This window comes from Anser cygnoides, chromosome Z (assembly GCF_040182565.1).
Source record: "Anser cygnoides isolate HZ-2024a breed goose chromosome Z, Taihu_goose_T2T_genome, whole genome shotgun sequence".
NCBI lineage: Eukaryota > Metazoa > Chordata > Aves > Anseriformes > Anatidae > Anser > Anser cygnoides.
This window is the reverse complement of record NC_089912.1, coordinates 15,979,642-15,994,626: the sequence shown is the minus strand read 5'-3', so window position 1 is coordinate 15,994,626 and position 14,985 is coordinate 15,979,642. Positions and strand designations below refer to the sequence as shown.

The following is a 14,985-nucleotide window of genomic DNA, read 5'->3' as shown; positions in this document are numbered from 1 at the left end:
TTTATAGTTGGATTACCTCTGTCATTTCGGTAGCCTAAGTGATCTGACCTAGCACCGCTGACCATCACCTTGACTGTTTCTTTACATTTAGCTCTTTAATACACGAACATAGTAATTCAACAGGTACAGCCTCTTTCCAGCCGTGCTTCCTCTTCAAATGAAATTGCCTCCAATAACAGCAGAGTCAATGACCTCTCAACATGAAGCTTGGCACCATCCCTCCCCATTTTTGCAGGCTATGCTAAGCAAGCAGTAACATGTGAATAGCTGGTGGAAAACAGGCTTTATGCTGAGGGAGTCTCATCAGCATTGCTCCCTTGCAAGCTGATTTTGGGTGGAGATGTCATCTGTTACACCTGTACAAGTGGGGTTGAGGCCTTTCAAAAATGGTGGTGGTGAGTGTTGGGCTGTTAGGGGGCTAAGGAAAATGAAGAGAATTAGGATGGTGGTTTTGTCTCTGTGGGGCTATGAGGACTCCTGGCTCAGGAGTTTTGCTCGCTCTCTGCTGATGGTCCTTGGTTTTCTCTTCTTGGGCTGTGCAGCAACTTTGGCTTTTGGTGGATTTTTTGTGATCCTGTTGTGCAAGAACTACCAATACTTCTTTCAGGAGACTTTCTTTTCTCTCCCTGGCTGGCTGGCTGTTGTAGCTGCGCTTGTCCTGCTACCTACGAGTATTTTGGCTGTTTCTATTTCTACAAAGAGCTCCCGCTATCAGCAAGGGGTTCTCATGCACTTGCTGCTTATCCTTCTTTGCCTTCAAGTGTCTTCAGCAGTTTTGACACAACTCTATTCTATTCGGATGGCAACTGAGCTGAAGAGCACGATGAGTCACCTATTCTATCAGTATAATGGGACCCACTCCCAGGCTCCTAGCAGCAGGGCTGTGGATGTGGTCCAGAAGAGGCTGCGGTGCTGTGGGGTCCAAAACTACACAGACTGGCTAAAGACAGCGTCTGCTTCTTGGCATCTTCTGGCTGAAAAAACTCGTGTCCCTGGGAGCTGTTGTAAGGAGAAGTATTCTGTTTGCAGGGGTGAATTGCACCAGCTGGAGCAGCTTTTTCAAGAGGGCTGTTTAAGGAAGCTGGAGGACCAGTTGGATTTTGCTATGCTCTACTTGTTTTGTTGCTGCATTGTGCTAATTGTCTTAGAGCTGTTGGCTGGTGCCAGCAATGGCATCCTCATGAGGCATCAGCCTTTCCACAACCTCCGAATTCTGGACTCATCTACCTTCTGATCACTCTGTGGGCACTGGCAGCACTGCTGAACCTGCTGAAGGCTTTCTTGCTTCTGTTCTGTATGGTAGCTGCATTGAAAGAAATTTTTTTAAATATATATTTGCGTATAAACCTGATTGATCACTGCTTTTTTTTTTTTCTTGAATGTTATGCTACAAAATCAGTTTTCCTCCAGTTATTGTTCCACATCTGAACAATTTTGTTGCTGGAGGTCCCAGCAGAGAGTGTGAGGAGGGGGCTGGTGGTGTGTGTCTTCAGCATGTGCTGAAACTACTGTGAGTGAGTGGAGTAGGTAGAGGCATGGCTTGCTCAGGAACATGGAGGATGTTGTGAGGTCTTTACCTGAACTTTGGGAATAAGTTTTACTCTGTGAGGATCTTTAAGTGCAATTAAAAAGCAGACTCTTCTTCCTTCAAAGTTGTATTTAACCCTTTCATTTTTCTTAAAGAAGACCTTCAGATAAAGATCAGTGCTTTTTTTTCTTTTTCCCAAGCACTTTAAAAAAAACTTCTTTTTTTTAGAGGAAGTAAATAGTATTTTCTAAAGTGACACAATGGTGCAATATAAACAGAGAGGATATGGTTGACAGCAGCAAAGTAGATAGTAAGAAGACATACAGCAGGAGGTATAGTTATCTCAGTAGCTGCACAGGAGCTGGGTTTACGTGTTCTGAAATTAATGATGAGAAGGAACGGTTGTATGTTGTGCCAGTGGAATTAGTCAGTTCTCCTTTTATGAAAAGTTATATGGGGGTCTTCTGTATGCTTGAATGACAGAAGCAATAGGTTGTTTTTTTAGGTATTATCTGTTCTACCTTCTTACTAAAACCTATTTTTGTCTGGTTCTGTGGATGTATCTCCGTTCTGGGTGTGGTGAGAGGGGCTCAGTGCCAGTGTGTGGGCTGTCCAGTGCTTGCCTGTGTGAGTGCTGCTGGTGTTCAGGGAGGTGCTGGTAAAGGCTCCGTGCTGGTCTATGCAGGGTGTAGCTGTGCATGCTTGTACATGTGTCTGGGAAACACTTGGGCGGATGGCAGCAGCACAAGCTGCATACATTGCTGTATGTGGGTGGCCTATAGCAGTACCCTGATAGGCTTTACCAGGCTAAGAAACAGGGAAGCCCCTGGGTCCTGAAAACCACTGGATTGGGAAACTCTCCTAATACTTTCAGTAACAGCTAAATCATTATCATTTTTAAATACTGTAACAAATGGTAGGTGCTTTCTGGTAAATGTTGGACCCCAAGTCACCAGATAATGGTTTTCATGGATGGGGAAAAAGCAAAATAATTGGGACATAGGTCAGCTCTTTCAGGCTTACTAATAACTATGTGGAAACTAAATGTTGAAATATACTGGGGGGCTACTTCATATTAGAAAACAACCAACTTTTTTTTTTAATTTTTAGTAAAAGAAAGCAGCTACTTCATTAGCAATGAGCAGTTTTTCCCAGAAAGAAATCTTCGAAAGCAAGAGTTGAACAGATGTGTCTTTAAATAACATAATTGGGAAAACCACTTCTTTCAGTTTGCTTGACATTGGTTGCATATGTCAGTTAAGCCACATCCATTCATCTAGTTAAGCACTGCAGTTATGTTTTCATGGCTTTGTGGTACCCTGGCACGTAAATGTTTTGAGATGCAAAGGTATTGCTATGATGTTAGAGACATAATAAAACTGAAGTGACAGCAACTGGTGCAGTAAGAAATTGAGTTTGAGGAAAGGATAGTGGAAGAGTGGAGTGAATGTGATGTCCTTCCCCCACCTGCCTTCCTTAAGGGGGATATTCTTCTTCTCAAATGACTTCTTATCACTTACAACCTCCTCCTTGCCAAGTTCTGAGCTCACAGAATGGGAAATGCCCATTTTCTCTAGCAAGTGGAAAAAAAGCAATTTCAAGGTGGCTAGAGAGAATTTCTAATGCAGATGTTCTCACCTCCTCTCCAGTCTCCTAAAAGGTTAGATCATTCATGCTTAAGAAAGAATGCTTAAAAGCTTAAGAAAGAGCTTTTTAAGAATCAGTTTTGTTTTTCTGTGTGCTTGATGTCCACAGATTTTTTCCTACGTTAGCAGATGTCCTTCAGGAAGATCAGATTTAGTGGTACAAACAAAAGGGAGCCTGTGAAGATGCATGAGACAGGTGTATTATGGAAATAGTTGTTTGTGGAGAATCACAAGATAAAAAAAATAGATTTATTACCACTTTCTGCTTGTGGTAACATGGGCACTTTGATTCTGAATAATTGCTTCTGTATAGGAGTAACCCTTTAAAAAGTAAATGATGTTATTTTTAATCAATTGCAGTGTATTTCTGTGCTGAAGGTACATAAGTCCTTGGGTACTAGTGCAATATATACATTGCATGCTTCGTTCTGAAAGAATCTCCAGATGTTTTTCATAATCTGTAAATGAGCATCTGTGCAGGCAGCAGGTGACTTACGCTTGATACTTCCGGAAACTGTATTGCTCTGGGTTTGAAGGGAAGAAACTGATGTTCAGTGCAAAGCTGGAAATATATCCTGTGATTACTCTTAGTGAGTACACCTGAACCCATATATTCCATGTGTGAATTGATGATTTCATTGTGGTGTCTGCCTTCTTAAAAGGTAGCAGTCAGAAAGGCAAAATTAATGCTTATAGGTAAAAGTCATCACTGCAGTCCTTCAACAACCTTTTTCCAGTACACTTCTCTTGGACTGAACCACCAAACTTGGCAGAGAGAACTGGCTGCAGCTTTACAACATGGCTGTTTCAAAATTGGTTGCTGCTTTCTGACTCCTTTGCATTTCCAGATGGTGAGCATGTCGAAATTATACTGTTTCTTTGTGTTTCTGTCTGCATGTTGGTCTTTGTCTTTCTTTCAATGCCCTCTTCCTCCCCCACATATTGTTTTCCTTATGCTGAATGTTGGCTTGTTTTAACTCTGGGTGGAACATATTCCAGTTTCTGGAATGATGAGTGGTCTTCCTCATGTCTATTGTCTTTTTGGCTTAAAATTAAATTATGTATTGCAAACACAGAGCTCTGTCCTTTGCTAGAAGGTGCGTGAAGACTCAAGTCCTATCTGCCTCCCAAAGATATTATTAAATTGCTTAAAATTACTCTTAAATTTATAATTTCTGTTTTTAATTAGATAGTCTGGTTTGGTTTTTGGTTTGGTTTTGTTTGCTTTTGCCTGTTCAGTGAACCAGGAGGTCGTAGTGTTATGCCACATGTTTTTTCTTAGAAGTCAAGTTGGATGTTCCCCACTAGTTAGAGATTATCTGCAACAGTTAAGTGCCTGTCCCTGCCCTCCCAACCCTGGGGTATTTTCTATAGAGCAACACCAACAGTAAGGCCTTTGCCGGTATCTGGCAGATGCTACTTCAAACACCAAGAAGAAATCTTATTGTCTATGACTGTCCCCTGAGCCAAATGGCTATTTCAAAGCAGTGGAACATTTTCTGAGCACATGTCTGAGAGCCAGCATGTTGCCAAGTTGACATTTATTTGGTGACTGAAGCATTGAAGATGAAAGACAGTGTCATCTATCATTAATATTTTTAGGTGTCAGAAATCAGTTTTTATTCTGAGGGCTCCCTTTTTTAATTTTTTTTAAGAAAATAACTGTCCTCAAAAAATTGAGCATTCTGTTACTGCCTGCTGTGTACAGTAACTCACTGTATGTGAGAAATGTAACCTAGTTTTCCACCTAGATATGGACTTTTATTGAAGAGCAGAAAGTTCTTACAGTGAGTTGAATTATGTCACTGTTGCTCTGATAAACCACTGCACTGGATTTAGCTGCTGTAGAGTTCATTTTCTTCATAGTAGCTTGTATGGTGCTATATTTTGTGATGAAAACTGTTTTGATAATACACTGATGTTTTAGTTGTTGCAGAGCAGTACTCACACAGAGCCAAGGACTTCTCAGTTTCTCACACTGGGGGTGCACCAGGAGCTGGGAGGGGACACAGCCAGGACAGCTGGCCCAAATGGACCACAGGGATGTCCCCTATTGTGGGGTGTCATGGTCCCCAATAAAATGTGGGGAGGAGCTTACCAGGGCTACTGCTAACTGGGGACAGGCTGGGCACTGGACTATTCTTGGTAAGCAATAGCTTTTTATATCCCTTGTTTGTTTATTTATTACTAATTAAACTGTCTTTATCTCAACATGAGTTCTCATGCTTTTATCTTTCTGATTCTTTTCATCCTGCTGTAGGGAGTGAGTGGCTGCATGGTGCTGGGCTGCCTCATGGGGTTAAACCACAACCACAGAAGTTAATTTTGTGATGATAAGTGAATGTGCATTTGCAGTTTCACACCTTAAACTGAAGTAAGATGGTTGCACTCACCTGGCACAAAATTTGTGTGAAGTCAGCACTAAATCCAGCTGGGGATGCTGGAAGAGAAGGTTGCATGAGAGAAACAAGTCAACACGAAGCACATCATTGTTATTACAGCTAAGTGAACAGTATAGTTTTTTTGAAGAATTATGCTGTTGGTTTGAAAAAAAGATTTAATCTTTTTCTTAATGTATGAAAGATGAAAGCAAGAGGCTAGCTGAGGGTGAATCTAGGAGAAATAAGAAATCCTTAAACCAACCCATTCATTTATTCCTTTCAGTTTTTGTCACTGTTCTATATGATTCTCTAGTAAAAATATTTCCCAAAATTACCTGTACGTATTTCAGAGGGAATACTTAAATATACTATATGTAATTTGTGTATAGGTATGCATATTTACAGATTGTCTACAAATATTATTGTAGTCTTCTGTGACAGTAAGTGAAAAGATTGACATTCAGCCTGTAGCAATAGGCAAATAATTGTAATACTTCATACTTCAGAGTGCTTTTGTGACCTACCTAGACTTGGATGAAAAAGATGAAAATGGCCACTGCATGAGATGATCTCATTCAAAAAAATTTTTCTATTTAAAGCAGCTTCAGATGGTAGCTGTGGACCACTGGACATATTCAAGATACCTGCATATAGGAGATCTCTCATCTGTCTATTCATTCTATGAGTCATGTCAGTTAGTGTCTTCTGATAACTCGTTAGAAGCAGTCATTGTGCTTTTTTATTAAACTTCAAACTGTTAATGCCTTACCATGATTTCTGCATTACTTCCTACAAAGATTCACTAGAATTCAGCTTTGTACGTGAAGGTAGGAGGCTTACAAATACATTAATGAAACAAGTTTTGAAGCTTTGTTGGTTTACAGGTTTAAAAAAAAAGTAATCTCTGAGAAAATTCCTTTCAAAGAATGATGAACTCAGTAAGCCCTTTGAACAACGCAACCTTTTAATCCATCCCTTCAGGCTTTTTGCTCTGTCTTTAAAAGGCCATTTCAGACATTAACAGGTACCAGGAGCCTAAGATTACTATTTACTAGATCCTCAGGCAAACCATAACTGATTTCTGGCTAGTAGAACTGAGTTTAGGATTTCTGTGCATGGGAAAGGTGCACTGGGGACAAAAAAAGGTAGCTCTTCACAAATATTTCTAACTTTGAGTTTCCCATCTGCTTCCTTTGGACTAGGTCTGTCCACACAGAAAGCTGTATTAAGACATTTAGAAAAGTGTGTCTACATGCAGCATCTCCAAGTAGAGAAATTCTTCACCTTCTCTGAAACTGACAAAGCTCAAGCAGATTAGACTGAATGAGACCTATCCTCAGATCTTCACATAGCAAGAAAATAGTTTGTCCATGTACAAGGCTAACTTGCACCTACATATAGGTGCATATAATTTTAATTTACAGTGGAGTAATGTCACTAGATTCCTAGTTTAGGACAGCTTCATCCCTCCATCTTCACAGCTTCCTGTGTGATCACAAGCTTTTCACCCAAAAACATGGTGATACTGAGTTGGTGAACTTTGAAATCTCACTTGCTGAAGTCCTGCAGTGAATTCCAGATATTTTCATAAATCCTCTTGGGATTTTCTACATTTCTTTGTTTAAAAGAGACATCTAAATACTTCCCTGCATACTTTGGAAAGAAGATGGGGAAATCCATTGTGTTTTCTGGACTTGTTGACGTCACCGGAAACTGAAGAGTATCTAGAGCTTCTAGGATTTAGATTCTCAGCTTTAAATAATTCTTTCAAAACATTCAGCCTGCAGGGCTGGGCTGAGTTCCTCCCTGCATAGTGGAACTACACTGGATAATAAAAAAGTTGAGAAGAGAAATGAGACTCAACTCTTAAATCTTGCAATACCAGCCTGGAAGATGACAAAAAGCTGCCTATTTTGTGATCTAAGAAGCTCAGAGAATGAGCTGAACTACTTATTCAATTATGTCAAATGATTGGCACTCATTTATTAAATGATGTAAAGTGAAATTAAATTAGAGCAAGTAAGTGATTACATTATGTAAAGCAATTTTTTAAACTGGGTAATGTGATCACCCTTCATTTATTACATTAAGTTCAGAATATTGGATATTGGTGCTGTTATTAAATTCATGGAAATGCTTAAAATGATGGACTAGTTAAAACAGTTTGCTAGTGAAATGGCTTTTCATATTTCTTTTCCAGTATTGGCTATTGATACAGTGCTACTATCACTTTCACAGTGAAAACCAAGGTTTTAATGTATTTTTACAAAAACTGTTTATAGGTTGAATATTGTAAATGTTACCTGCAGACATTGCTTGTAAGGGGCTGAAAACTAGCAGATAAAACACATGACCAGCAGTTTAACTGGCAGGCAGGGAGGGAGGAGAGCAGAGGAACTGGGTCTTAAAATTGCATGCTTATTAGAAATATACTAACATCTTATAGAAAGGTTGGTTTAATTTTTGAGGCTGGATTTTCTACTTTTTAGGTGGATGGGATGAAATCATTTACTTGATCACTATACTGGATTTTTTTGCGCTGTTGTAAGGAAGAATAAATCTATGCAACCCATTTGTCCACACACAGTTTGAAATTGCTTACTGTTTTGCTACCCTGTTTTCTTGTGTTCGTACTGGACTAAGAAATATTTTCTTATCTCTTTGGATTGCTCTGCCTGCCAATCAACCATTCATGTTGTAGAATTGGGTTGGAGGTAATGAAAAATATTAGAAATAGGATCCATTATTAAATCAGCTTATTTCCTTACAGTACCTAAAGGGAGAATATTTCTCTAAGGACTCAAATAACAATTTCTTGTTGAAATTCAGGTATCCTTGTTGCCAGGACATCTTAATGTCTTAAAGGATGTATTCTCAGTGAGCCAGGTGCAGAACTCCATAGAGCTTTCTAATGAATCTAATTGTGCAATTTAAGACTAAAGAAATAAAATATGAGATGCTCAGTATTTGCAGAGTTGTGTGGGAGAAAACACCACTTCAAACAGTAAGAGTTACTGCAGAAGTGGCACAAAATTTTACGCATATAGAAAAGAAGGCTGATTTAAGTATGTCTGGAAGAGTTATTTGTACTACTTGGAATATTTCCCTTGGCTGATAGAAGTTAAAAACTGGCTATTTATTTATTGGCCAGGATTTTGATTCAGGAATGAGCTGGCATGTCTGTTCGACTGGCCTCTGTGACTTAAAGAAGAGTAGCTTTTCTTTCCAGGGCAGTTTGATCTGGATGAAAAATAATCCAAATGTTCATTAAAGTCAAGGAGACCACATGAAGATAAGATAGGAAATCAAATAGCAGATGTGAGAAGACTGTTAATTGTTGGATTCTAATGGAGAAAATAGTAAGAAAAATGTGAGATGTAACAGTGAGAATAAAATAGTGACAAATATGCAGAGCGAAACACAAAAATAAGAGATATTTTTATCTCTGTGCCTCAGTCATAGTACAGTTAATTACAGTTAAAGTGAAAACAAAATGTTAAATGCAGAATGGTATTGCTGTAACAGCTGCTGAAATAGAATAGAATCATTAAGGTTGGAAAAGACCCTTGAGTCAACCAAGTCCAACCATCAACCTGACCTACCATCACTAAACCATGTCTTAAACCATGTCTCTAAGCACCATGTCGACACATCTCTTAAATATCTCCAGGGGTGATGACTCCACCACCTCCCTGGCCTGCCTGTTCCAATGCCTAACCACATTCCTAATTCTTCCTAACATCCAATCTAGACCTGCCCTGGTGCAACCTGACCCAGTTTCCTCTTGTCCTGTCACTGGGCACCTGAGAAAACAGATTGACACCCACTTTTCTGTAACCTCCTTTCAGGTAGCTGTGGAGAGCGATAAGGCTTCCTCTCAGCCTTCTTTTCTCCAGACTTAGCAAACCTGGCTCCCTCAGCTGCTCCTTAAATTTCTAGCCACAGGCTGACTCTGATTTAGCATGGTTTGAATTTATTATCTTTCCAAGAAAATTTGGTTTTAAGGCTTTAAAATGATGAGTTTCAATATTCCTGTAGTAAAGTATATGTAAATAATCTTTTATATATAACAATCTGCATTTTTCTTATGTAGTTTGGCAAATAGATCAACATGTGGCAGATAATCTGTAAGTGGAAGTGCAAAGTATTTGTAAGCACCTTGTTTAGCTTTGTATTAAACCACAGAAATGAATAAAAAAAGAGAACAATGTACACTCAGCAGGAAAAAATATTGAAATGAAAACTCAGTTTATATAGTGTATGTGAACAATGACAAAGAAAAATGGTGGCTATTAAAGAAATGTATCTTAATGGTTTCAATAGTTAGCTGCCTCTTTCTCATGCAAATTTATACACATTATTATCTCCTGGCCTAACCAGAGAATCAGAATAGACTTTCAGCAATTGATGACCCTAAGTTATTGCTATGAACTTGTACTATATGAAATTAATTAATTTATGGAAATATTTGCAGTGCCTCATATAAATGGGAGAAAATCAGGGAAATAAAGGCATCACCACCATCTGAGCTAATAAAGTCTTCTATAGCATCACGTTGTCCTGAATGAAAGATTGTGTCATTAATCTCAGCAACTGGAAAACGTCTATGATGGCTGTGAGAGGAAAAGGCCTGAAGGCCCACTCCATATGCAGTGGAAAAGTTTTTAAAGTAGGAATGGGTCAAAGCAATTATTACACTTGTGCAGTGAGGGTCAAGGAACTCCAGGCCTTGCTGAAATTGCTTCTGCCTAATTTTGCCCTTTTTAGCATGTGACTAGTATGTGGTCAGGATGTTCTGAGCTTCAACATCTGCTTGTTCTCTGGCGGTATATGGTTTTGACTGCTGAGGGGGCGGTTTCCATCCTTCACTTTATTAAGAGCTTTTGGAATTGCTATTTAAATAAAATCCATTTTTTTTAGGCTTACATGAAGTCAACTTGAATGTATCAGAGCTTCAAAATGAAAAGGAGCAATGTGGATCTAAACAGAAGCAAAACAGGTTTCAATAGCAATAATACATACTATAAAACCTTTCAGACTGAGGAAGACCAGAAGGCATTATATTCTACTGAGATATCTCAGATACCTGAAGAAAACATCTATTGGCAATATACTCCCAGGCTGATAAAAGACAATGCTGAAGGGTTGGCATACTTTCATCATTGTACCCATTTGGTACAATGTCCCTGTCCTTTAATCATATGATTAACACACAATTGGTTTTAAGTCTGGGGCATAGTGGCTCTCTGTCAATTGCTGATGGTGCTGTGTGTCCTGTCAGACCAGCTGCTAGCTTCAGCACACAGTTGCAGAAATATGACTCCTAATGCCATGCAATACATCAGTAGTTGATTAGACTGACAGCAGCAAAATGAAGCACTCAGTTCTATTTTATGTGCTTTATTCGGGGAGGAGAAGAAAGGAATTTTGTATATTTCTTCATTAAAATGGACTTTTCATCCTGCATTAGGCAAAACTCCAGGGAAACAACCTTTCCCCACCCTTAATTAATCCAGAGAGTGAACATGAGGATGACTAGACAGATGGGATATAATTTGAGTATGGAAAAATTGTCATCATCCCTCTTTAATTAGTGTTATAGGATGGCTCTCTTCAGATATAAGTAGATATGACAAAGATGTGTTTCACATATTCAAGAGGGTAATTAAACTGCCACATGCTCAAACCAATATACATACAGACCTGATTAAAAAACTGAATTCAAGAAAACAATGATGGATGAGCTTTTAATGCGCATGGGTATTAGAGAATCAGTGAGAAGGGAGGGCTGTGAAAAGAATTGTTTCAGTTCATGGCTGTGAAAACAAAAAAAGGGGGTGGAGGGAATACATTAAATTTATAAGAGGGAAAGGCTATAAGGAGGAACTGGGGACACAGGAGGACAAATTCATGCTATATAGTTTAAAATAATGCTTTAATTATAAAGAGCGATGAGAGCAGGCAGACTGTACTAGTCATCAAACCAAAACATACCTCTCTGAGTAGCTATGCAGTATGCACCATACAGACTGCTTTTTCATCTCCAGACCGTATGGCTGCTCCTTGAGATCAGGGCGGTAGGTTAGGAATGTATATTTCTGGAGATGAATTTAACTTTTGCGCAAAGACAGTGCTACAGCAGGGCTGAAAACTAATTTTATCTTTTGTTTCTGCCTTGCTGCTTGACAGTGTTTTGACCCAGCTTGTTTCACCACATTAGAAATATGTGTATGTTTTTCTTATGTAAACAGCAAACTTTTTGCTGACCAAACTCTCAGTGTAGCCTGCTTTCCTCTGGCGAGCTCTTGGTGGACTCCTGGGAAGAGGACGTGGTCAGAAGAAGGAGCCTGCAGGACTTCTGCAGGCAGGCTGCATGCCCAGGGGACGCTTTGCTCACCTGCAGGTCTATCATCATGTGCAAACTCTGGTCCTGGGGGCTGCTCTGTCCATGAGACTAACCTTGAAGTTGTTTGGCATTTAGTCTCCATGTTCTCTCACTGTCTTTGCAGAGTGAATGTTGTGACTCCAAGTCACAGAAAAGCTGCATAATTGCACTGAAATAACATTGAAATAGCATTTTGCTACAACACTAGAAAGGTCTTGGGATGAGCTTGGTAGGCAAGCGAGGTAAGGGAAAGGAGTGCTTAAACATATTGCTATTTCCTGACAAAATATTGCAGAAGTCTATTTACATGTAAGAAAGACAAAAGAAATACATACTTAAATACCAGTTCTATTGCCAGCAAAAGATAGTATGCCAAACTGTGTCTACTTAAAATGGTATCTCCACTTGCCCATGTGTTATGTGGGAAGTGATACTGCTGTTGCTTTATCTGTGGGCTGTAACAGGAACTGAGGCAAAGAGTAAAGTATTTGCATTTCCAAAGAGGCTTCCTCATCCAGCTCTATTGGTGTTTTCAGCTTCAAATCAGTTTTACTCCTATTTACTACTATTGTGAGTCTCTTGTCTCATCTTGTCACTTAACTTGAATTTTTTTTTCTTCTTTTTAGGTGAATACTACTCACTAGAAGATAAATGATGCTTCCAGACAGATACTTAGGCTTACTGTTGGCTGTGTACCTACATCCTTGGTAGAGTGGCACAGCTAATACACAACTTTGATGTACAGAATGACCAGATGTTTTTTTCCTTCATGACCTTCTACTTTGTTGAAAGATTGTACCATCAGGAAACAGCTCTCAGGTTTATTTATTTCAGCTTGGTCATCTCCAAATGAGACACGTAGTTGCATTTTGACAGCACAAATGGCTTGGCACTTAATATATCTCAAACTGTATCCATTCAACTGAAATCAGTACCCATTACAGCTTGGAGCTTGGTTTAAATAACTAAAGTAGTATAGAAGATCCTTGAAACCTGCATCAAATAGAAATTTCAACTCTAGCCACTCAGCCAGCAGATTTGCCCTTTTATTTATTTCCTGCCACTTTCATTATGATTTATTCTTCTCTATATAAATAATCCCTGTACTGTACCCGTGGAGTCATTTCATTTTTAGGAGATAGAAATCATTCATTTCCTGCCAATGAAGGCTCATAAAACAATATATTGACAATTACAGACAGCTGAGCTGGTGATTATGAGATTAATTATTCTTGTGAGTGCTGGTGTTTAGCAGCTTCAGACTTCCAGCTCTGGTACAGTGGGCATTTGCCATGGGCAGCAGGCATCTGTGCGAAGAGCACTGCAGTGGCGGGTAGACAGGAGGTCAGCACCACCCTGCAGGTCTGTGCTAAGGACTCGCAGCCCTCGTCCAACTCAACAGGAGCACAGTGTGTTTGGCTCTGGGATTTGCAGCTGATGGCTTCCTGAGAGCTGATGCTTCATGAAAAGGGCTCCAGTACAGTTTGGGTTCAGTGGTTTCTTTGAAAGGGAATCTCTGGGTTTTACGGGCAGGTGGGAGGCTGCCTTCACTTTCACTTCTCTTTGTGGTAGGTTGTTCAGGATATCCCACAACTAGTGGTGACAGTTTGGCTTTCCCTTCAGCCATCATGAGAATTTAAGGTTGCAACAACTGTCATAAGAAAGTACTGTGCAGAACAACCAGGCAGTCTCTCAGATATTTTGGACCACATGCTAGTCTGTGATGACACTAAAAACACTGTGTAAAGGAATTAGAGGAAAAGCCAGTGAAGTAACAAAAGCACCTGAATAATTTGCAATCTTTCTGGAGAGGCAAAGCTCTCTGAAGTTGTTACAGCTAAACTTTCTGGGGTTCATATAGCTAAAATGCTTGAATTCCAACAGTCATGAATGCATAGACATTTTTTTCTTTAAATGTTTGAAGCTAATTTGGCTCATTTTAACTATTAGAAATTATTAGAAATAATTAGAAACTATTAGAGAAATATTAGGAATCAGTCTCTGGAGTGGTTTAGCTGACAGATACATATGGGACGTGGCAGGCCTGAGCAGACAAAAAACTGCAAGTAGCTGCAGCCATGAGTCTCCGCAGCCTTGGACTGAGCACAGGCAGATTTGCCAGAGAAAAGAAAGCCCCTGTAGTTGTGATATCCATTCCAGAGCAAAACTCTCTGGTGGTCCTGAAGGCAGTTTCAATGAGCACAGTAAAAACTACTATAAAGCCAAAGTAGAGAAAATTTAAGTGCAAGTTTTTGTATTTCTTATGAAGTAAGCGAGCCACTTAATATTTCTGCTCTTCATTTCACACCAGCTCCTTGCTCTCACAGCAGCAGTTGTTCAAGACGGGGGTGAACCTGCAGAGAGTTCACGTTGTGTTGCAGAGGAGATGGCACTGAGGACAGCCGTGTGGCCACACCATGAGACGACCCAAAGAGACATGCCTCAGATACTCCTTTAGATGTGCACCATGCTGCTGGAAAGAATGGGAGAAAAAGCTGCAGTACATGGAGTACTTTTTGGCAGGGGGCCAGCCAAAGACACAATAGGCGTGGATGCTGCCCAAATCATCTACTGAGCTGGCTGAGCTGACTGACCGGGTGGAGACATGCCTCTGGGGCTGAGTCACGTTGTGTGCCCAGTACACCATCATACCACACGGACCCATCAGTGCCCTGGGACGGATAGCATCCCAGAGCTGCGGTTTGAGAGAATCATGCACAGAAGTCATAATGTCCCAGTGAAATCCCAAGATACTCCATGTACGAGGGCACCTCAGGGAAAATTAGGTTGGCTTGTCAACATATGGCGATTGCCCAATTGTACATGACTGAGTGGAAAGTTAGTGTTTATGGAAACTGAAATCTAGAATACTTCATCAAAACTGTCAGGTTGGTGCCTCGAATTGTATTTTGCTTCTGTGGGTATCAAAGCATAAAGTCAGTATTGTTATATTTAACATTCCTAATGGCTGAAAAGTTCATTATGAATGATCTTAAAGCAACCTTTAAAATGCTGTAAATGTCATAGTTTTTACCATTTCTTTTC

General features: G+C 39.8%; 1 protein-coding gene across 1 annotated transcript; it reads left to right on the top strand.

Moving 5' to 3' along the window:
• The first annotated feature begins 377 nt into the window (after positions 1-377).
• On the top strand, positions 378-1,370 carry LOC106049084 (tetraspanin-3-like). Its single transcript, XM_013201246.3, has one exon. It carries the CDS (start codon positions 428-430, stop codon positions 1,232-1,234), a length of 807 nt encoding a protein of 268 aa, XP_013056700.2. The 5' UTR covers positions 378-427; the 3' UTR covers positions 1,235-1,370.
• Positions 1,371-14,985: the final 13,615 nt, after the last annotated feature.